Source organism: Sinocyclocheilus anshuiensis, unplaced genomic scaffold, assembly GCF_001515605.1.
Source record: "Sinocyclocheilus anshuiensis isolate Anshui unplaced genomic scaffold, SAMN03320099.WGS_v1.1 scaffold1501, whole genome shotgun sequence".
NCBI classification, from domain to species: domain Eukaryota; kingdom Metazoa; phylum Chordata; class Actinopteri; order Cypriniformes; family Cyprinidae; genus Sinocyclocheilus; species Sinocyclocheilus anshuiensis.
In genome coordinates this window covers 147,040-171,942 of record NW_015544287.1, presented here as the reverse complement: position 1 = coordinate 171,942, position 24,903 = coordinate 147,040, and the positions used below count along the sequence as shown (strand labels likewise).

Here is a 24,903-nt window from a genome sequence, read left to right as displayed (position 1 = left end):
GTGTTTAGTTGTGTGTGTGTGTGTGTGTGTGTGTGTGTGTGTTCGTGTGTTCGTGTCTAGGTTGCAGGACAAGGTCCAGGAGACGATTGAATCTCTGCGACTGGCTGGGATCAAGGTGTGGGTGTTGACCGGTGACAAGCATGAGACGGCGGTTAGCGTGAGCCTCTCTTGTGGTCACTTCCATCGCACCATGAACATCCTGGAGCTCGTGCAGCAGAAATCAGACAGCGAGTGTGCCGAGCAGCTCCGCAGACTAGCCCGCAGGTACAACACCTTAGCGCACCCTTTCTGTGAGATTTCAAGCCCTGTTTATACTCTCTTTCATTCAGAGTGGCATTTCACACAAGCATGACAGCGAGTTCACGGATGTAGCATTAAGCTTTGTAAACATGCTAACCAAACAAGCAACAGATACAAAAACTGTAAGGACCTTCTCAAATCAAAAACCGTGACAAACGCACTGCCGCATACAACGCCGGTCTGTCGTCGGGGAACATGAGTGAGTACAAAGCATCGTGCTATGATCTCCGACGGGCACGCCGAATTGAGGCAGTAATTAAAGCAAAAGGAGCCCCTACCAAGTATTGAGTACATGTACAGTAAATGAACATACTTTCCAGAAGGCCAACAATTCACTAAAAATGTTTTTTTTTTAATTGGTCTTATGAAGTATTCTAATTTGTTGAGATAGTGAATTGGTGGGTTTTTGTTAAATGTGAGCCAAAATCATCACAATTAAAAGAACCAAAGACTTAAACTACTTCAGTCTGTGTGCATTGAATTTATTTAATACAAGAGTTTCACAATTTGAGTTGAATTACTGAAATAAATGAACTTTTCCACGACATTCTAATTTATTGAGATGCACCTGTACTGTCCTGCGCATTTTATTTTATTCTTATTTTTTTATCTTACTTTTTCCATATATTTATATATAATTTTCTTGTGTCTGTATTCTTTAATAATTGCACTGTCCATGGAGCGGGCCTGACTTACATTTCACTGCTGGTCATATATTCTCTATATAACCATGTATGTGACAAATGAAAGAATCTTGAATCTTGATGTGACAGTGGTTTTCTCCTTCCGTGTTGAATGGAAATATCGGACTAAATATGTAGGACTGATTGAGATGGGTGTGATGTGTGCCTGTGTTTGTGCAGGATCAAAGAGGATCATGTGATCCAGCATGGGCTGGTCGTGGACGGGGCCAGCCTTTCCCTGGCTCTGCGGGAACATGAGAAACTCTTTATGGAGGTGTGTAAGAACTGCTCGGCGGTGCTCTGCTGCAGAATGGCACCTCTCCAGAAAGCCAAGGTGAGTCACCTAACACCTTCTTGTGTCCGTTTGTTGACGTTTCACTCTATCCTCACGAGGCCAGAGGTCACGCACACTAATATGGCCGGTCCCTGCTAAATCGCCCCACACTGGCTTGTTGTTTTCACAGTTTTCCTGTTTGGCAGTGTATAAATACAGGTGACTTGACTTGTTCTCATAGCGCTGGTGTTAACGGCTGCGGTGTGTTTGGCAGGTGGTGAGACTGTTGAAGACTTCTCCTGAGAAGCCTATTACATTAGCCATCGGAGATGGAGCCAACGACGTCAGTATGATCCAAGAGGCTCACGTTGGTATTGGTAGGTGCCGAATAGGAGAAGATGTGGCGTGCAATTCAAATGCATACTGGTATACAGTCTGTTTGAGCAGCTGGTGCATCCACATGTTCTGCAGAGCAAACCAGCACTTTACAGGTACAGCATCAGGAGAAGAGCTCAAGCGCAGAGCTTCCCAACCCTGATCCTAGAGACCCCTCAACAGTACAGTACACACTGCCGATCTCTACTGGGGCTGTCAACAGGACTGACAAATTAGTTTTTGTTTTTTTTCACTGAAAGATTTGCAAAACTCATATTTATTTATTTATTTAGGGGAAAAGAGTAGTGAAAACCAGATTTTTAAATCACTAGTCCACAAAACGGCAAAAATAGTTTCGTAATAAAGTGAATAAAATGAGCAAACCAAAGATTAAACCAAATCTCTCAGGAGAGTTCCAGTGTTAATTTTATTTAAAGTTTTGGTTAAGTGATAAGTCAATAATTCATCATGTCTTATGTCATATATCATTGTGTCACTGTTATTATTGTTTTTTTGTTTTTTTAAATAATTATATTTCTATTTAAATATCTTTTTATTTTAGTTTTAGTAAATTTAGTACCAGGGTCATATTGCTTGAAATAAAATAAACATTAACTGAAATAAAAAAAAAAAAAAACTTTATTTTCGTTTCCTCATTTTCGTTTAGTTTAAGTTGAAGTACTAAAATAACTATAACTAAATAAAAACTATTTTTATAAAACGGAGAGTTCCGGTCCTTTAAATTCACTGTAAACCACGGCTTCACGGGGCTTATTGCTTTTATACATATTTAAAAACAAACTAAAATTAATAAAAATGACAAAAATACACAACAAAATTACTAAAATTGTACAATTTAAATTAAAACAAAAAATATATAAACAAGTACTAATACTAAATATTAAGAAAAAACTATAATAGTATATCAGTGATGCTAAAATTACACTGTTTAGTACTTCAACTTACAACTTATTTTATTTCAGTTCTCATTTTTTAGCTTTATTTCAATTATTTAGTTATTTTTAATAGTTTAAGTTAACAGTTACAAAAAAAAAAGTACCTGCACCTTTTCTTTGTTTCCAAAGTAAATGGGGTCAGTTTTAATTTAATGTTGGCTGTAATGGGAATATGAGCCTGTTTTGTTGTTTTATTTTCCCCACAAATCAGGATTAAATAATGTTCTTTCCCTTCATCAGAGACATCAGTAAAAACTCCCTGCTGTCCTTCAAAACCTTCTTGTACTGGACCTTCCTGGGCTTCTGCCACGCCTTCGTCTTCTTCTTCGGCTCCTACATCCTGATGGGAGAAGACACCACACTGATGGGAAACGGACAGGTCAGCGTCTCTCCGGCGTCACCTCCTTCTCTCCTCTTCTCTCATTCACGCTCATGTGTGTCTGTGGCAGGACTGTTATTGTGCTAGCATGAAAGTTGTCTTTGATATCCTCCACAAAGCAGCATTCTGTATAGATCTCAGAGATGCTCTCTGAATGATTCCGCTAGAAGCGCTTAAGGTAATGAATGCACTTAGTGAGACGTTAACAATGTTAGGGACTATTGATTTACTCCAGCTTACAGACACAAAGCATCAATCGTCCAACTAATTACCCTGTTATCTGGCACATTTGTACCGTACTGTTGGCTTTTACTACTTATCCATATTCTCTCTCTTTTTCTGCTTCTCTCTTTCTCTTTCTTGCCGTGCATGCTCTCAGATTTTGCGAGCTAACAGGCAACTGGTAAGAGTTGACTGGATTCCAGTTGATGCATGTGTCCTCTCTAATGAGCAGCTGTCGCTCTGGTTTGGTTTCGCTGCTCGCTGTACGAGCGGCTCTGATCTCTATTCTTTTGATACTCTGCCATCCTCAATTATGGGGCAGAGTTATGACAAGATTCGGAAGTGCTCCTTCACTCGCACTTTGCATGACGACAAGCCGGAATCTCTCTTGATATACTTATTTTGGGTGAATTGACCCCCCATGACATGTTAACAACCACGGTGGGCTAATTTAATAATCTTGTCATACAGTCTTTAAAATGTGTGTTTCATTCTTGCAGATGTTTGGAAACTGGACGTTTGGCACTTTAGTATTCACTGTGATGGTTATTACGGTCACGCTGAAGGTGAGTTCATACGTAAATGCAACATATACGTGGGTTTTTAAATGACACGTGAGCTTCATTTGCACCATTCTCTCCACAGCTGGCCTTAGAGACTCATTTCTGGACGTGGATGAACCACTTTGTCACATGGGGCTCCATCGCCTTCTACTTCATCTTCTCCTTGTTTTATGGCGGCATCATCTGGTACTGTATTGCCTGCGTTTTCCCATAATGCCTTCAGAAAAGCAAGCATAACATTCTGTATTGCCGTTTGTTTGTACATTTTTTTACAAATTCATTTGAACTTTGACTGAACTTTAAAGAAATCATGCTTTCCCACCTCATATCCATCTGCATTATGGGTCTGTTTTAGAGGAATGTGTCTTTCACAATATTCAGTTTAGTGGTCAACAAATATGAGTTTTTCAAGTTTTCAAAATTGATATACTTAGATTATAATTTATAACAAAATATATAATAATATAAGGTAACACTTTATTTTAAGGTGTGCTTGTTACACGTTATATGTACTTACTATTATAATAACAGTGAATTATAGTTGTAACCCTAATCCTGACACTAACCATATAGTAAGTGCATGTAGTTAATTAATATTACTCAGTACTTAAATGCATAATTACACTGTAACAAGGACACATTAAATAGTGTAACCCAATATAATATAATAATCTTTTCCTCTAATTTGCAAATAAATAAAACAAACATATGTCAAGTGGTAGTGTACACACAAATCCCTTCAATATTCAGCGTTTTTTAATGTATTTTATGTATTTATTTTAGATGATGTCATTTACATTGTAAATTGTGAACAAGCATTTTTCACTGAATAGACACGCTTTTTAAAAAACAAGCCATTAATGCATGAGATTTTGATGTTTTTGTAGTCATACTCTAAAATCTTGCATCTGCTGGAAGTGAGTTTTTTTTTTTTCTTCAAATCCTTGTCCAGTAATCAACAATGACATGAGTCACTGATTAAAAGGAGTGTGATATATTATCAGCATGCTTGTTTTTGTCTGTCCTGTGTGAGAAAGTGGAAGTCGAGAACAATGTCTAAATTGGTAATTTTCCTTTCTAAATAGTTTTTATTGAATTGTTGATTTGCAGGTGATAACCGTTCGCTCTTTGGCGACATACTCTGGAATACAGTCGAAATGCTGTGCTCAGTATTTGGCTCTGAAACAGTTGCCCGATTGCTCATTAGTTGGATATTGGACAGCATTATCAAACGCTTGTTGGAGTCTAATTGAAGTTTTCCTCTCCGCTAGGCCATTTCTTCACACACAGGACATGTACTTCGTCTTTGTTCAGCTGCTGTCGAGCGGCTCGGCCTGGTTTGCCATCATCATCATCATCATCACCTGCCTGTTTCCAGATGTCATCAAGAAAGTCTTCTACAGGCACCTGCAGCCCACCAGCACGCAGAAATCTCAGGTGAGCGTCAGACTTCCACCACAAACGCTCGAGCTCTGATTGAGATGGAGTGAGAGTGTGTGTGTCACATGTGCAATTGTGCTAGATTTATGCTTTCAAAGATGACACCGATGAAGTAACACAGCATGTGGCTCACGTCACCGCATGACTTCTCACCAGCAGCTCACCTTCACTTAAACTCACTGCATCACTACAGCACCAGCATTCATCGCACTATTAAAAATCCTCTGCAGCGGGCACTTATTATGTCTGGACTCACAATGCGATGCATCTTTGCGATGCATGGTTGAATTATCCGAATAAACAATGGCAGGTTGTAGCATCATGCTTGCTTGCTTATTCTAGAGGTTGCTTCCTGTAAATAGGTATTTGTGTGAACATTTTGAAAAAAGTCCTTTCTGACAGGGTATTAAAGTTCCTCATTTAAGTGACGTAATTCCTCATTTGACTTATATTAGGATTGTCACAGAACTAAACTTTCAGTAGTCTACACCAATTCCACTGATATTCCATGATTCTCTAATTTTCTATAGAGCACCTTTATTTAAAAAGTTAAATATTCACATTGGTAATTAAATCAATGGCGTGTAACCTCCAAGAGTTCCAGTCTACTGAATTAGTTTGGTGCCTCTATAAAGGCCCTAGTATGCTTTTAGCTAAGTTTTTCACTCGGGGGAAAATGAAAGTTTGATCCGATCATCTGATCATAGGGATGTGGATATATTTGCACCAGCTCTACAATTCAGCACTCAATGCATTCATGCTTTTACTCGTGGCTAACCTCAGCAGACTGATCGAAATAAATTAACCTTAAAAGATTTCCACAAAAGAAGCCAGAGCCCCAAAGCACACCCGCCTATCATCATGAACCAATGGCGGCTTGATGGTGTTTAAAATGCCATTTTGGCGATTCATTTACACGACAACGGCCTTCTACAGGCCTGAAAATGCAAACTTTTGAAAACTGGTTTCAAAGTGCACATTTTTGAAAATGATACCGTTATCATCTGTGTAAACTACCAAAAAATAAAAATAATAATAATAACATGAATTTGTGAAAACGTTGACATTGTGCGTTTCACATGTTCGGTGTATAAGTATGTGCACAGGTGTGAAGTGTTTATGTACAAAGGGCCATTGCCATCTACTGGCCTGGCATGAATAATACAGGATTTTTAGTTGTTTTTGCGTATCCGTGTGAAACGGTTGTCGTCTGTGCACAAAACTTTTCAAAAATGCAAAGAAAAAACTTCCCCTTTTAGAGCATCGTTGTCGTGTAAACGTGCCCTTTGTTTGAGATTGTTACACCCATTCGTTCTTCCATTCTGCTTGAAGTATATCAGGCACTTAAAGCCATAAACTCTCTGATTATGCGCCGGTGTTTCTGTTGATATGCGAAAAATCAAACACCAAAAGCTAAGCTGAAGTTTTAAAATAGTTTCATTTTTGTAAAGATACTATGGCTATAAGTGAAACTGTAAGTTCATAATTTGGAGTGTGGGTGGTTTATATTTTTGCCTTTTTTCAGATAGGACAGTTCAAGGGGTGACAAAAACGAGAGGACCATGAGCTGGGATTTGAACATAAAGCTGTCGGCTCCAACCTCTTTCAGAATCTTAAAGGGGTCATAGGATGCGATTTCAATTTTTCCTTTCTCTTTTATCGTGCAGCCCTAATTTAAAGCGAGTTTTTTTGGGCAGTGTAGAGTAGTGCTTGTTGTTTGTCATTTCTCCGATCACAAATGCAGACATGGTTTTATGTTTACGCGGCGCGATGCAACGCGTAAAAAGACAGTATAAGTCATTATAATCCGTAATTATGTCCCCACTGGATGCAACGAATGCCTCGTTTATAATGGGTTTTAATGTTTTTGAATCATCGCTCCGGCCAGACAGGGCATCACAGTATGGTGAGGGGTGTAACATTTCCATCTCACGCTTGAGGTATTCGGCCAATCACAATGCACTGGATAGCTGGCCAATCACAGCACACCTTGCTTTTCAGACCGATGAGCTTTGTAAAAATCGACGCGTTTCAGAAAGGCGGGGCATAGAGGAGAAACAATAATGTACAGTATGTGGAAAATAATGTGTTTTTTGAACCTTAAACCGTATAAACACATTTCATTACACCAAATACACAAAATAATGTTCTTTTTAGCAGCATCATATGACCCCTTTAACTCGCGTCTAACCCTTCACAGGAGAATTAAAATGCTTGTTTTCTTCCTTTCGTACTCTTTCAATCCTTATATTCACATCTTTTTCTACTTGCCTTAGCGAGCGGTAACTGAAGTTGCTGCAGTACGGTTCTGTGGCATCAGCACACGCTGCCTTGCGGATGACACCCGATAGTTTCGAAGTGCACTCTCTCTGTGTCTGCTGCTTGTTTCCTGTTTCCTGTCTCTGTCCTTTCTGAATGTGTGTGCTGAGTGGATTGTGGTGTACAGTGTGTGTGTGTGTGTATAACTGCACATGTGACTTTTCCTCCTCTTTACTGACCCTCTGTGTGTTCTGTAGATGTACACCAACCGCGTGGCTATAGGTGATGACTTCATCGCACTTCAGCCTCTGTCCAGAGCCAAGAATCAGCTGGGCAAGATTAGGTAGAGTAGGAGAGACACTCTCACACTGCATGCGGAGGAAGAACTAACAGAGGGGAAGGAGCGAAATAAACACCTGACGTGCTTTAACAGTTCACGCTGCATGCATAACCCGTACCTGCAAGTGCATGATTGTGGAGGTCAGATTTAAAGCAGACGTGGCCATGTTTGGAGGGCATCCTCTTACAGCATGAGCTTGAGCTCACAGCCCCATTAATAGATGCTTTTTGTACACTAGTGTTGGGAAGCTTTTTAATGAGTTTTTTTTTTTCTCTGAAAAATGTTTATCTAAGCTATGTGTTGCATGTTCCCAAAACAATTGTTTTTTTAGTCTCTACCAACGAGCAGAGAAAATTATCTCCAGTCCAGCTCCAGCGAGACATCAGTAAAAAAAAAAAGGCTTACTTAAAATCTGAATTTGACTTTTTGACTGCAAAAATGTCTAAAAAAAAAAAAAGTTCTATGATGTTGGGCTTCCAAACGTTCCAAAACCTAGTGACCTGTCTTCCTGTCTACTTCCTGTTCTACCTTCTAAAGCAGTATCCAAACGGAAATATTGTTATTTTAGAGTTCTTTAGCCAACTGTTGGCCTCCATGTGTTTGTTTTACAGCCACAAGCTGCCAAAATGTTGGTATTATGTCATCCATAGTGAGTTAAAGAAAGACTCCTGTATTCAGTAGAGATTTCTGTTCTATTTAGAAATGCGATTGTCACTCTTTTGCGATGAGGCCTCATGTTTGTGACTTTTTGTCTTATTCGGTTAGGTTTCTTTAAAGCATTTAAAGATTTTAAGGTGTTTTTTCACACTAGAGCTCTTATTGAAAACCCAAGTTTGTGACCTTTGTTTTTTCAAAGCGAAACCAAAGATCCGAAATGGACGAGGCACTCATTCTGGTGGTGTCTACTCAACCATTTTTGTATAACACTAAATTTAAATGTTATGAAATCATTCATAAAAAAACAGGCTGTTTGGAAAGATGTTCTTTAGGGTTGGTTTGAATAGCTTTGGATGTTTATTTTGTCGTCATTATTCCCATATCTTTCACTGTATTTTTTTGCTTTCGTTTCGGCTTATTGTCGTGCAAAATTTTGCAGAGCAGTTGTAAATGTGACGTCACATTAAATATGCGAAGCACAAACAAATATTGGTTAAAATAGTACATTATAATTATAGTCAATCTATTTTTATATATAATAACTATAAATGTTTCTTGGAGGAATTAGCTTGCTCTGTGAACGTTTCTTCACCTTTTGGAACAGGCTTCACATCAGCAAGTCCACGATGCTTTAAAATGCTGTCTATGTAGGCAGCTCACTAGGTTTTGTAACAGAGCCTTCGAATTCAGAAGTGTTTTCTCGCAGTGGACGTGGGGCTGTTTCATGCTCGTTCACCTTTCTCTGTTTTCATCCGTTTGGGAGACTTACCGCACTGTTTTGTCCTTCCAGATGGAAGCGGATAAGGTTTCAGTCAGCTCAGAATATGACACTGCTGAAATCGGGAGCAGAGGGGAGGACAATCGGCCACTGATCGCTGCTTTTCCTCCACCTCTGGTGCAGCCCCACCCCTCCCCTAGGTAGTACTCTTCCCCCATCAGCTGTGTACAGTATGTGACCGCCACGACCCACTCATCCTGTCATGTGACACTAGCTCTCCCCGTGATGTAACCAGGAGCGAGTGGCATGAGTCTCTTAGATCGTTGTCCGTTACATGACCATCCATTCGCTGGAGACTCTGCTGGTCTAATCTAATCCGTCTCAAGTGCCTTATGTGTCTCCATGTCTCCTTAATCATCCTTATTTATAGTTTTTTTTCCCATAATCATCTCCATCACTGACACTGTGTTTGTATTTAATGTGACAAACATTTGTTTGTATTTTCATCAATCATCAGTTGAATGAGCTGCTCTTTGAACAGTTACTGACAGCTCTCTGTGATTCACTAATGGTTGTTAGTAACGCTTATGCTGCTGCTCTTTGTTTATAATATAAGAGCATGTTTTTGTCTTACTATGGCCATGTACACACTGCAGGCAAATATGGTTGTCACTGCACTCCTGAGTGCTTTATTTTCTTCAGTGTATGGTTTTTATTACACAAGTGGCAACTGCATTCTACAACTGAATTTACTGAATTAATGACAAATTAAGCTTGAATTAAATGCATATAACAAACTAGCAATGCAGGGCTGCAAACTATTTTAAAAAACTTCTTGATCTGTCGATTATTTCTTCGATTAATCGGATGAAAAATCCAAACATAATATTTTTTAATTAATTGATTTTAATTTATTAGTTACAATTCAGTGTCCTCCACTATTTTCTGGATGCGCTTTGTCTAAAGAAATGCGCTGCTCACTACTGTAAAGTGGAATGATTGGTGATATTTTCTGTGCACAACACACAGACCTGATAAATCAATTTGCTGGTTTATTTTTGTTTTCGATTTTAGCATCATTTGTCATTTGGTGGTTAGTCATAGCCTCCAGAAATTACTGGACAGGTTCTGCTTTTGATTAGAACTGCACGTTTCGCTTGAACTGCCTCTTTATTTACAGTTTCAGGACACTGTTGAAGTCATACGGCATTTAATCTTTCCGCAACTTCCTGCTAATATTTATTTTTTTTTAGCAGAACTGCCAAGGTCCATGTTGTAATAGCTAAATCTTTAACCCAGCACATAGTCAAACTCAGGTTAACAAGAAACATCAAGGAAACATGGACTGTATTTGTGACGTGACTGAACGTGTCTGTCATTATAGTTCACAGTATTTGTGGAGGCTAGTAGGGCGTTTTTCAAGCATCCTTCCTTGTAGATGCTAGGACAAAGTGTGCAACTAACGTCCTCATTTATGCATTAGTCAACAAACACATTTGTCTCAAGACTAATTCTGCAAGGCATGCTGAAGTGAGTCCAGAGGGAGTTAATGTTAGTATTGGTAGTTTGCATAATGCCTAGTCAGGTTGCCTGAGAGAGATCAAAGAATTGACTTTCTCAATTCTGGCTGCATGCACTGTTTTTCCTCCTTGGTTGGTTTTTGAGTGCATTTGATTGGGAATCTGATTTGAATAAAGTCTTGTTGTAGCACTTGGGCTGTAATTTAACATGCAGGTCTTTAGCGTCGTCTTAGTAATTGAATATTGAGTTAAAGGGAACTGTAATTTTTGTCGAGGCCAAGGATATCTGTGGTTCTGAAGAGACGGCATCATTTATCACTCTAATGTATTCATTTTTTGGTCATTTATTGTCTCATTCATTGTCTCATTCCAATCCAGACTCTCATGTTTTGTACAGTGGCGGAGCTAGAGTTTTATACACGGGTGGCCAACGTTAATTCAGGGGGTCCATAGACCATGACAGAAAATCAGCGTATAACTCCAACCTGGCATAAAAAAGCATGAATAAATCCTGCAATTGCTGATTACTTCACATTACCCCATGCACATTAGCTATACATTACTTACGTAACTTCAAATGTTAGTCTAGTGGAACTTATTTCTCTTATTTCTATCATCTGATTAACCAGCGGTTGGTGCAAAAGATCTAACAGTAACTTATACAGTGAATTTTGTAAATGTTGATCAGGAAACCCTAAACTTCAGCTTACTTCAAACAGGGCTGCCAACTTCTGAGTTCAGCCTGGAGTGAGAATTATTCAGGAATAATGAACAAGCCTGCGATTAATTACATTATTTTTTCTCAATTCTTCTAAACTAAACTACACAGGGAACCCTATTGTTAAGGTTAAAAGTAATAATCGATTTGCATACAAGTTCATATTAAACCATTTTTATAATAACATTATATCTATACATTTTTATTAATTATAATAAAAAAAAGAGTAATTATATGAGTACAAATATAACAAATGTAATTTTTGTAAAATTCTCTCTAGTGTACATTTTGCTCGCTAGTTTATGGACACTGAATGGATTTTCTAAGGTTATGTGGTTGAAACACTGATTGAGTGATTACATTCACTTTATAAATTCAGTAAGTTGTAGTGTATCTTTCAACACGCCCTCAAGATGTTCATTCATGTTTATTTCATGGTAATTATAATGCACTCCTGCTTCGCTTGAACTGAGGCAAAGCGGGAGCACCACTAAAGAGCTCCAAAACTCTGTTTATCGTTTGAAATTCTTAATAAAACTAACAGAATTTGAATGCTGAGACTTTGTTTCCTATTATCAAAAGTAACCTGCTCTGTCTTGTCCCTCAGCGCGTTGTCTGTGTCATCTTTGCTCTGCGATGTTTTTCACTCCGTAAGAAAATGACTGTGTGGCGTGAGAGTTAGCAGAGCCTGGAAGCTACACCGGACCAGATGAAGCGTGATGCGGCACACCAGACGTGTCACATCCTTGAGTTTGAGGCTAAAATAAATTATTCTTTCAGTGAAATTAAACAGAAAATGTAATAGTAGCATATTAAATTTTGGGGTGCCACCTCGGGTGGCCGATCAGATGTCAGGGATGTCCAGTGCCACACTGGAGACTCCTCTGGCTCCGCCACTGGTTTTATATGTAAAACCATGAACTGCATTTATGATTTGAGTTCAGTGTTCAAGCTATGTCTCTCATTATTGGTATGACCAGATGTTCTGTATTTGAGGCTCTGTTCAGGTGTTATTAAACATGCATCTTATTTAAACATGTGGCCCTTTCCTCAAATTGGGTACAAATTGGTGTACTGTTACTTTTTTTTTTTTTTTTTAAGCAATAAAGACAACCTTTCACACCCTTCAAAAAATTAGTCGTCTTGGCCAACTTCTCTAACATAATCCGTTGAATTGACATTTAATTAATTGTAGGGGAAAATTTTGATCAATGATTAATCATTGATATTAAATTATCAACTTCATTGTTATTCTCGAAGTAAGTTACTGCAAGAAATATGATCAAATTAATATTTTTATTTAAGGTTAATGTAAGTTTATCACTAACTACAAACCAAATTTGGTCCCAATTACATAGCCACTGAGTGATAGCTTCATGTAGCCAAATCTGCAACTCCATTGTGGTGGAATGATCTATTTAATTAGGTCTGAAGCATCCTATCTATAAAACAATAATGGACGATGGAAATAATCTATAACAAATTTCATTATCTTTAAGTGAAGTCTGTACGTTATGCATGGAAATCTGTTTCCAGTCACATCACTTTAAGCCTAAAGTGTACTTCGGTTTTTACCATAGGTGCATACTGAACATGCTCAACTTGATGTTTCCAACCATGCATAATCTGCATGCGCTTGTGCATGTGCCTTGATTTTCTTTCACTACTTAGTCTACATGGTGGCAACACTGGCCTGTGCCTTTGTTTCACAGTTAAAAAAGAAACAGAAGAGATGAAACGACAAACTACTGGAGACTTCAAACAACAATAGATGTTTATTACAAAATAAAGAGCGAGGCCCTTTTAAACCCCTTCAGTTTCAAGCCCAATTTTGTGCCCTTTTTGTGGAAGTGCTGTTGTAAAATACAGGACAAATAATACATTTTAAAGTTGATATGTAAAGAGTGTCCAATATGACAAAATATTAAGACATCTAGTCATTGCCCATTATGGACATCAAATCAGTGCAGATTGAAGATGTTTGTTGGGAACCGTTTGGTTTGATCTCTTTCGTGCTCTGGCTGACATCTCTCTTTCTTTTTCCAGTTTATTGAGGCCTACCAGGGCATCGGATGCGTGGACTCCATGTGCTGTTTCTCAGAGGGGCAAAACGCCTGCTCACGGCTGGGCCGGCTGGTGGAGCGAATGATGGGCCGCTGCGACCCTGCTCGGGCCACCAGGTGCGACCTCTCTCTCTCTAGCCTCTGCTGTAAGCACATCTCCTACAAGCTGGAGCACGACGAGCCCGCGGCCCTGGACGAGTGATGGCCGCCAGTGCACTCAAAGCATTCCCTAATGATCACAATGTAGAATTTAAGACAGAAAGGGTGCATTAATTTGCCTTTAATGTAACAAAGATTAGCTAGAAGTTCAAGCGAGCTTCATCGCCTGGGATGCTCCAGGTACGTACGTATACAAGGAAGCGTAAAAATTGCCATGAAGTTACTTTGAATCAGCCCTTCCAACCCATTGTCTTCGTCTTTCATCATCTTCACCTTCTTTCAAGGTGCGTCCTTCTTTGCTGGTGTCGCTTATCGTGTCTTTTCTCTATGTGGCAGATAAATGTTCTCTGCTGAAGATCTTGTGCCTCCATATGAGTCCATAATCGATGAAGCTGTCTCGTCATCCTCGTTCTCAGACATCACACCCAGTTATTAGCAAGGCAAACGTTTGTAGGACCAGTTTATGCAAGTATATGCTCGTCGAATGTTGGACTATATGACTTGATCCATGGAACATCCTGTCATTACGTGTTCTGAGACATTGCATCCCTGTTCAAGTGTTTGAATCTGCGTGTTAGTCATTGCCTTGCGTGTGTACCTCTCCGTGGAGGGGTTTGTGATGGCATGCGACCGTAATGCACTCCTAAGCCTCAGCTTTTCACGTAATCGTTTTGACTGTCTGTATCCGCACTTTGGGAAGCAGGGCGCTTCCAAAATTTCTCTGCAGTGTTGAGATGAGTACACGGAGACCTGGTCTCGCTAAATATAAGATTCCTGTTCCAGTTTAACGGCTAGAACACTGCCATTGAAGCGCAGGGTACTAGAGAAGACCTCTGCTTTGGCTGGCCAACGGTAGCCACGGTCAACTGTTATCGGCTCATTTATCGAAAAGAAAAACTCAACAAGTGACCACATCGTGATTGAGTGAGACACTGCTAACTGTAGTCTCCAAGAGGATTCTTGATTGTTTCCGTTCATCTTTTTTGGTTACGTTAAACTTGAAGCCTTACGGAAGTCGAATCAATCTGTCTAATTGCATGACGGCAGCGTTTCATATTCAGTGTGTTAAGTGGTGGGCGAATCCCAGAGAGTGTGTGCGTCCTCCCAGAGTATTACTAATCACCTTACTCTGCTTTATCGCTGTTTGTTTACCGTCTCCGTCTTTACGATCTCAAATGAAGCATCTAAACGATTATATGTTGTTGCATTTATCAGTGATCTGTACTGCTTTTCTTCCATATGTCTTAAGATCAGTGGTTCTCAGCTGGTGGGTCATGAGCCAAAAATAAATCACATGTTGCTACGTTTAAATTTTAAAAAAAGAAGGTCAAAAGATCCTCATCCTATATTGGAGCCGATTTCTGCCGGCATGGTTGGAAGATGATCTTAGCCTAGGGCTGGGCGATATAGCTAAAAAAATTATCAACGATATAGTGTTTCATATTGTCCGCTATCGATAATTATTGTCAAATAATTATCGTCAAATTTGTGCGCACGTTATTTGAGAACGGTTTGGTTTATCAAAAAGCTTTTAATAACTTTTTGCCAGCATGGTCTGAAGATGATCTAAGCCAATTTCGGTTAAAATCAGATGAGTAGGTTTTTTTAATCATTTAAAATGATGTAAGTGACGTTGCTAAAATACAAGTGGTTAAATTTAGACATTTTTTTTCTATTGCTCTTTGTTTTAAAAAAGGTTATAAAAAATGTCAAAAATGATAAAAAATCTAATATAATTTCGTAAATTGCATTGGTTTTGGTTTTCACCTAATCAAGATCTTCTCCGCATTGAGCTTCTATATTTCTCTAATATTTTGAATGAATAACGCAGCAACAGCGCGTCTCGTGGGCTAGACTAACAAAACATTAAAATGCAACAACGTCACTTACATCATCACTGCATCTCGCGCGCCACTAATGACGCTCCCTAATGCACACCTAACATTTAAATGTAAATGTTTATTTTAAATTTGACTAATATTCATTCTTTATTCACAATCTCCTCATCACAGGCAGGCACAGCACTCATTTCAGCATGTGTTAGTGTTTGTGTGTGCTGTCTGCTTCACTCATAGCACGTGCCAATTTCCTGCACTATATCGAACATTTTTTATATCGTTATCGAAGAAGGTGTACCGTCGATAAATATCGATACAGTTTTATCGCCCAGGCCTATCTTAGCCAATTTTGGTGAAAGTCAGACCAACAGTTTAGGAGAAGTTAGAAAAAGTAGGGTTTCAAAGAAACTGCAAGATCGACCGAATATGGCATAATTGGTATTGATGCTCTCGGGATGATCCAAGGTATCTATCAAGACCATTTTCATTAAAATATGCTAAATTAATAAAAAGCTATTAGCTGGGTTTTTTTTTTTTTTTCATTATTCATTTTGACCAGAAGGTGGCACTGTTCTGATACTTTTTACGTACCGTCAGAGTATGGTCCCGATGACACATGCCTAGTTTTGAGACAATACGCTAATGTGTTCGTAAAAAATGCAGCATTTTATGATAAATTCAAAATAGCCAATATGTGAATATTGGGTGTCATTCTGTTCGGCATACTGCACTGAATCAGAAGAAACCAGTTTTGGACAAACTCTTCAGAAGTTATAAGCAAAAATAGCCATTTTTCATATCTCCTGACCAGTAGGTGACGCTGTGCCAAAATGCTGCATGTAGCCTCAGGTGATGCTTATGATGACATGTACCAATTTTGGTTTGAATATGCTAAAACATTGCATACTTATTGCCTCATGTCCAATTTGGCATGATCTTCGTCAAATTCGTGTCAAGCACATTATTTGAGAACGGTTTGGTTTATCAAAAAGCTTTTAATAACTTTTTGCCAGCATGGTCTGAAGATGATCTAAGCCAATTTCGGTTAAAATCAGATGAGTAGGTTTTTTTAATAATTTAAAATTGCGAAAAATCTTGACCTGTAGAAATTTTAATTTTGGTATGCATTTGACCCAACATGAGCGAAGGAATAAGGGGGACAAAGAATTTTGCCTCTAAACTTTACAGTTAAAAAGTTATTAACATAAACAGTTTATAGCATAAACATGCTATGGTTAATGTTGAGATCATCCTCTATCTGTGTGCCAAATTTCATAACTTTCCCTCAAGCAGTTCTTTGGGCTACCATAGACAAAAGAGCAGAAGAAGAAGAAAACTAACGGATATAATAGGTGCCATCATACCTTCGGTGCTTGGGCCCTAAAAAACACACATATATATTTTAATAGGCAGATGCCAACATGCCCTCATCCTCAAAAACAAACAATTTATTAGTGTTTCTTTGACCTTGAACATTTTTTTTCCAGTGCACTTAGGTCTGATTTTGGTACTTGGTACACTGGGTCAACACACGTGATGTCAACAGCAAAATACGGGTCCTAAAGCAAAACCAGTTGAGAACCACTGCTGTAGACAGTGCAGGAAGGAGATTGTTTATTACCGTATGAAGCCAGTAAGCCGCATATACCATATAAATACAAATATACACTCTGATTTAAACTTTTTACCTCTTCAAGGTCTTAAAACGGTTGTCTTCATCTGCAAACACGACGATGGTATATTTACTTTTGACCTCTACCACTTCTTTCTATCCAAAGATAATCGCATTACTGTAGCTATCAATGTATTTTTTATCTTATATATAGCATGGATCTATTTGTAATATGGCTGTACTTTAAAGGGGTCATATGATGCTTTTTTAAAGATCATTATTTTGTGTATTTGGTGTAACAGAATATGTTGACATGCTTTAATGTTCAAAAAACACATTATTTTTCAAATACTGTACATTATTGTAGGTCCTCTATGCCCCACCTCTCTCAAACGCTTCATTTTCTACAAAGTCCCTCCTTCCGACAAGCGCAGTCTGCTCTGATTGGCCAGCTGACCCAGTGCATTGTGATTGGCCGAACACCGCAAGCACTCGTCGGAAATGTAACGCCCCTTACCATAATCGCGAGCTTCATCTTTCAAAATAAATGTAAAGACAGTAAATAATGTCATTAGTTTTACCATCAGTTCAAGCCCGAAAGGGGAACAGACACAGTAATGATGCAGTACACAAGCCGCGGTTAAGACAGGCCCCTCTCTCTCTCTCTCTCTCTCTCTCTCTCTCTCTCTCTCTCTCGCTCTCTCTCTCACACGCGCGCACACACACACGATGAGCAAAATTTCAGGGATCTTATCTATTCACGAACAGTTGTAACACTCCAAAGAGAAAGGAAAACTTGAAATCGCATCATATGACCCCTTTAAGGGGTTAGTCCATTGGATGAAGACAATGCCCTCTGGTGTTCAAGAGTAGCAGATCTGGCATTTGAGGAATACAGCTTTGGAACGGCTCAGATCCTCAAGGGCTGCTTAATTCCACTATTTACAGATATAATATACATTTTATAGTGAACTTATATACTCATATTTTTCTACAAGCAATAGATTTATGTTACGAATTAGTTTGTATATTTACTTATATACTGTAAATGATCTTTTTCACATATAGTTGCCATATCCAACATATTCTGGCTAGGAAAATGTTAATACTTTCATAAGAATGTAGTCTATGTGAATGTGAAGGCTGTGGAAGGATGTTGTGTTTGTATTTGTTTATTGTCTTTAACCTTGCACATTAACCCATCTTGTACTAACGCACACTCATCCATTTCTCCATTGGCTGTGACTCTTGACTGCTGCTTGCTGATCTTCATGCACAAAGAGTTTGTTAGTTAAAGAGAGATGTATAAGGGATGCACAGATAAAGGAACACTCTTGTAAAGAAGTATACTGGACTTTCAGGAATATACTCTGGTAGCCTAATAATTAATAACCCATTTACAAAATCACAAGACATTTAACATTATGGAACCTAACAGGAAAGAAATCAAGAGCTAAAATTAGATATTCCTTAGTGAGGTGTCAAATTGAAGTTCGTTTTAATCTTTTTTTAACCATTTTATCTTTGACTTAATACAAATAATTTAGTCGTTTTAAAGTGAGACAAGCCAAATAATGCCACAAAACAAAGAGTTTATCAAATCTGTTGCTAATACTTACTGAGGTTTGCTCTGCTGTTTTTCCACCAATATGATGTCACTTCCTGGAGGATGATGTCATTAAGGCCCATTAAAGGGATTGTTCAGCCAAAAATTTTAATTGTCATCAGTTATTCACCCTTGTTATTCATGTTAATCCAAACCCAAAAGATTTTTGGTCATCTTCAAAATGAATGTTAAGATTTTGTTCAAATTGGAGATATTTCTTTCCCTCCATTAAATGTCTGTTCCACCAAAACGTTGTTGCTTCAAAAAGTTCATCAAACAAAAGCACAACAGTGCTTGTTCCATCTGTGAGAACAAACCTCATTGGTTCTCACTCTTCAAATAAGCAAGTTTAAGCTTCTGTTTACCATATTTGATATGCTTTATGTGTCATGGTTAGTTGCTTTTTATATGATTTCTTTAACTTTTTGAAGCATTCAAATTTTGGTGTAATAGACTTTGAATGGAGGGACCCAATTCTTTTATTAAAACATCTTTATTTGTGTTTCGAAGATGAACGAAAGTCTTATGGGTTTGGAATGACATGAGGGTGAGTAAGTGATCACACAATTTTCATTTTTAGGTGAACTATCCCTTTAAGGGATATTTTATTAAATCTAGTAAGACTTAATGGCCATTAATTATTTATTTTTATAAATTCACTGTTTTATCTGCAAAACAAATGTTCACAATTACTCGTTGACCAATACATCATGTTTCTTAATGGTTGATGCATGGATATAGTCATAATACAAGTTAATGATTAGCATAACAGATGTTTTACACAGTTTTTTTAAATAGAAAAACAATATATTACTTTTATAACCTGTTTGAACTGGTGAAAAAATAGCTTGATATTAATCAAACTGATAGCACTGAAAAAACTGATATATTGTGCATCCCTAGTATTGAGGTCCCACACTGGTCATGAACGTCCCTCTCAGTCAGTCAGACTGTAGAGCAGCTTTGAATTGACATCTCCAAACTGTCCACTCTGTCCCCCTCACTGTTCGCAATTTCCTTGATCCTTCCAGATCTTGGAGCGACTCGGACACCTTCTTCTCCAACGACCGGAGCATCCTGACGCTCTCACCCATGGAGGTCTCTCATTGTTAATGCACCAGCCCAATAAGGATCAGCTCGTAGAGTCTGGAGACGCCTGCCCTTTACCCCGCCCCCCTGCCCTTGTCCAGTCACCAGCCAGAATGTCACACTTTAAAATCTCTGTTACTCAGAGCATCACGTCACGTGATCAGCAACAAGGGACAGGCACGGCTCCTGCAAAAACCAAAGGATTTGTGTGTCTTGAGTTTCCGCTGCTAGCAAACCCACGGAACTGTACGCAAAGGGCCACCGTCTTTCCTGAGGAAAACAAGGGGGTCTTTTTGAAGCCATAATTCCCTCTTTAATTGCCTGATTTTCAAGGTATTAAATGTGAGCGCCATGTAGCGCTAGCTCAAAAACCTGTAGCCTCCTACCCTAAGATGCCTACCTGTACACCCAGCCCGAGTTGTGGTTCGTACAGACTTATCATGATGCAAGAATGTCGCGATGGAGCTCTTGATTGAAAACTCGCATATCATCCTTGAACTCGATCACTTTAACCTCCATTAGTCATGTGCCTGCATATTATTTCTTGTTTTCCTCTCTTGCACATGCTATGTTGTCATCTCTAACCATTGTCACCGGTTAATTTATCATTGTTGCGGTGTTCCTTGTTTTTCTGCTTGTGTTGCTAACCACTTGTCAAAGCTGTTTGATTTTTTTTTTTTTTCATTTGCGTGTGTACGCCTGTGTGTATTTAATCATGTAGCAGGGCATAGTCGCGGAGTAAAAGGAATGAAATTCATCCTACATGGGCAATGGGATATTGTAAGACCGGAGCATTGAGACAACCGTTTTAAACTTGCTTAGATCAACTATATTGAAGTTTATGATATCAGACTGCATGCAACACTTGGGTCATCTGTCTCAATAACCCAGTAACAGAGGCCTAAGTCAACTGGACCTAAATGCTCCGGATTTGAAGAGTCTAGTCTTGGGATTTCTGTTTAATTTTGCTGCAAAGGCTGCGACGCCCTGGATCTCACAGGTATCGGCTGAAATCTGGTGCCGTGACCCGGGTGGCAGTTGGGAGTCAGATTTTTATGATGGAGTATGGTTACGTTATGAATTGTGGATTACTCTATTTTGGTACTTCTTCTCTCTAGTATTTTTATTTGTATATCACTCTTTTCATGTCAAAGTTCAAACCCATAATGACTCCTGACCGCTGATCATTACTATTTCAGATTTTGTGTTGAACGGCGGACGTGCGTTGCTGTATAATGTATTTTCTTTTATTATATAGCAATGCAGTATGCCATTTGTTACTCCGAGACATTAGCAATAAGACTCAATCTAGACTGGAAATACCTGATCTAGCTGTGATGTCAGTCATCCATGTTGCGGTTTCATCTTTTTTGTGTAAACATGTTCTTCTAATTGTACACTCCTTACAGTGAATGTTTCATTGCTGATGTTTATGAAAGTTATATTTACAGAATAAATATCTTTATAAAATCTAGTGTTTTATTATGATTATTAGTGTTCCACATTTTAGTTTTTGTACAGTTGCTGCAAGGGCCGAGATCTCAAAGGTATCAGATGAATTCTGGTGCCGTGACCCGGGTGGCTGTTAGGAGTCAGATTTCATGGAGTATGGTTATATAAAATAAAATACTATTTCAGTCTTTCTACTTTTAAATTTCATTTTTACTTCAATGTGTTACTTGCCAGTTCCTTGTAATTATTTTGTGAAATTAACTAGAATTTTCTGAATGATTTTTTTTTTTTTTTTTCAAAGTAAATCCCATACCAAAAATAGAATTTTTTTTCCAGTGTAATTGTGAACTATATTAACCAGTGGCAAATGTAAGACTCGAAATATCACTGTGTTAAGCAGTTTTCAAGAGGTTTTTCATCTTCCAAGTGTGGCTCTGGCAGCACAAATGTTTGCAGCTACTCTTTAAACAGACTTGTACAGTAAGCATAAAGTGATCACGGTTTTCTCTGTATACTTCAGTGGTTTGGTTTTGTTAAAATGCAAATACTTGCAAATATGTTTAATGGGAGATGCACTCCAGTCCACAGTCATCCAGCGGTTAACCCGGAAAATCAACCAAGCATATGAGATGGTGGACATCCAGGAAAATGGGGCCAACAAACCCATCTTTATCCTCCAAACAATGACATCATGGTGCAAAATAACCACAGGGACTGAATGTTACAGGTGACAGCAAATACTCAAACTCAATATGGAAAAGAACGGTTTACTCCGATAAACAAGAAAGTTTCTAACTTTCATTTCAGAGGAAACATCACAAATCAAACTGCAAATCTAGAAGAAATTTGAGTCGGAAATCTCAAGTCTGAACTAATTAGTAGTGCTTTCTTAAGATCTTGTAATGAGTAGTGACTTTCCAATCAATTTCTGATAAATTAGCCGTTTTAAACTGGCCCTGAACCATCTTATCACTATTATTCTTATATATAATAAAACTCTTTGCATTATAAGTACTTACATGTATGTACTTGGACAATATGACACCACCTTGAACACTACCTTGTCATTAATTTGTGTCAGATGTATATTAGGGTTGGTTAGGTATTGCCAACTAACACTGACCTATGATTTGGGATGCACCAATCCAGATCTTGCATTATGCATACTTTAGGAACAGGAATTGAGCCTCAATTATCTTTTCAATAGTGTCTGTCATGGGTGCAACAGCGCCACCCTGTGCACTGGAGACTCCAGCCAGGAATTTGGGCACAGGTACGTCCACCTGCACACTTCCAGAGACCAGTCCTCTAGCCATGACATAAATGCTGAAGAAAGAACAAAAACCACCAGAACAGATGTGTACGGTGTTGTCCAGGATGACTAGTTTGGGTCGGGACAGCACTCCATTGACAGAGCACCACAGGTAGGTCACGTCCCCCTTAACAAAAAAAAAAACACATTCATGAAAATTCAGTGCATGGTTCTTGAACTGAGGCAATGTGAAATCTCAAACAACCATGCTATACTTTTTGATTTAAATCTAAAGACATAAATTACCTCAATACTTCATCTGGAATGAATGTAACAGATAATGCCACTTCAGCTAAATAAATAATAAAGTGCTGCATCTCCTCTGGGTGACATTTCTTCACGAGATTCTCATCCACTCTGCAGGCCTTGCGGTGTGAATCTATTTAAGAATCTATTCATCCTTCTTCACTATGATCAATGGCTGCTCATTAGTGCTCATATATAATGCACACGAACGGTTTCTATTTCAAGAGAATGTTCTTGTAGTTTTCATTTGTAGAAGAATGACTGTGTGAGCCGTCTATTAATAAGCATATGCATTCATAATAATATTCATGTTGAACGTTTAGTCAAGAATCTGATCAAAGCAATTATTACAGGACCTCAAACACTTAATCAAGATGGGTGACCCCTGACCTTAACAAAATCTTCTAATTTAGTTGAATATATTGCTAAAGCATTGGATAAATCTTGAAAATGTAAAAGCAATTTAAAGGATGATTTCATGCAAACTCTGTGAATACTACAAAAAAACTTAAGTGAATATACACCTTAAGCGTTTAGTATTGCAAAATGAAGAATTGAGGCCTTCAATACATAAACATATTGGTTCATTACTTGGAAGCTTTTCTGCATGGTTCACTTTATTGCCATCTGGTGGTCCTGTGTTCCATTACAGCAGCTGGTTTTACAAGCATTATTCAATGGATCTTAAAGCAATAAAAGTTATCAAAGCTATAATGTCATTTATATGTTACTAAAGTACTTATAAAACAACTAAATTATATAGATATAGATCTGTGTGCGTGTACGTGTGTGTGTGTGTGTTCGTCTCCCGTTACTGACAAAAGTTTGGACGCATTTGAATTTGTGTCTCATGAACTTAAAACCTTTTTTATCTAAAGATTTAAATGTTAGAAATTAAATGTGTAGGCAAATATCAGTGTGCCTGCTTTATGTATACAGATATTAAATGTAAAACAGCCAAGTGTCCCGCACACTCCTTCAGTACAGTACTGGAATCAGCGTTGGCTGTGAGTGAGCGTGAAGATTGTGCAAAGCAAATGATGGTGACTTTGAAGAATCTCAAATATAAGATCATTTAAATGATGAGTGGCCAAGCTTTTGGTGTAGTGTATATTATATTATGTAATGGGCCTCTATAGTGTAGTATTTGGCTATCACAGTTTTTTAATTCATTATAGTAATAATAAACACATTGATTACTGCACTTATTTTAGTTATTTATCTATAGTAGCTCATGTAACGGAAGTCTCGCACATTCACAGGAAACAGCATTATTTCCAGCATTGCACTGCATTCTGAGTTGAGAAATATGGCGAGAAAAGCAGTTTTCAACTTATAATGTAGCCTACTGTCATGTCATGCTAAACCTGTATGTGTTTATTTTTCTGTTAAACTCAAAAGAAGATGCTTTGAGGATTTTTTTTTAACAGCCCCAAAAAAAAAAAAATCATGATACATTTGTCTTTTATGTTCCACAGAAGAAAAAAGTTACAGTTTTGCAATGAGTAAATGATGACAGAATTTTCATTTTGGGGTAATTTATCCTTTAAAGGGGTCCTATTATGCTTTTTCAATCTTTGAATTTTAGTCCGTGTGTAGTGTGTATGTTTGGGCATAAAAAAGATCTACAAAAAAGGGAGATATTTCGTTTTTAAAAAATCCCTTTTCAAGAACTACAACGAACGGCTCATTTGAACTACAGTGTTGGTTTCCGGGGTTTTGTGATGTCACAAAGCGGCCCATTAGAATATCATTAAAAGGGTCATATGATGCAATTTCAATTTTTCCTTTCTCTTTGGAGTGTTACAAGCTCTTGGTGCATAAAGAAGATCTGTAAAGTTGCAAAGACTAAAGTCTCAAATCCAAAGAGATATTCTTTATAAAAGAGTCTACGTCACGATGTGGAAATATTAGCATAATGCCGCCCAAATGTGCACGCAAAGAAAGAAGGCGTGGTTTCAGGAACAGCAGTAGTGTTGATGCAGCATGTCAGGGAGACGCTGTGTGTTTCAGTGCGAAAGCAAAAGCACTTTATTTGGCCTTCCGGAAGTAGATGCAATTAGGAATCATTGGTTAAGATTTATTTACAACAGAACAGCACAACCCAGATGTTCGAATTTGT

General features: G+C 38.2%; 1 protein-coding gene and 1 pseudogene across 1 annotated transcript in view; one reads left to right on the top strand and one right to left on the bottom strand.

Annotated features, from left to right (window-relative positions):
* Nucleotides 1-19,878, top strand: part of LOC107698035 (probable phospholipid-transporting ATPase IF) — a 54,473-nt gene extending 34,595 nt beyond the window's left edge. The window contains 10 exon segments of the mRNA XM_016498951.1: nt 61-264; nt 1,164-1,317; nt 1,532-1,675; nt 1,678-1,748; nt 2,829-2,967; nt 3,690-3,755; nt 3,835-3,938; nt 5,024-5,189; nt 13,451-13,584; nt 19,714-19,878. Coding sequence (XP_016354437.1) covers nt 61-264; nt 1,164-1,317; nt 1,532-1,675; nt 1,678-1,748; nt 2,829-2,967; nt 3,690-3,755; nt 3,835-3,938; nt 5,024-5,189; nt 13,451-13,584; nt 19,714-19,795 — 1,264 coding nt within the window. The 3' untranslated portion in view covers nt 19,796-19,878.
* A 2,502-nt stretch (nt 19,879-22,380) lies between these two features.
* LOC107698034 (methylcrotonoyl-CoA carboxylase subunit alpha, mitochondrial-like) overlaps nt 22,381-24,903 on the bottom strand; it is a 10,772-nt pseudogene continuing 8,249 nt past the window's right edge.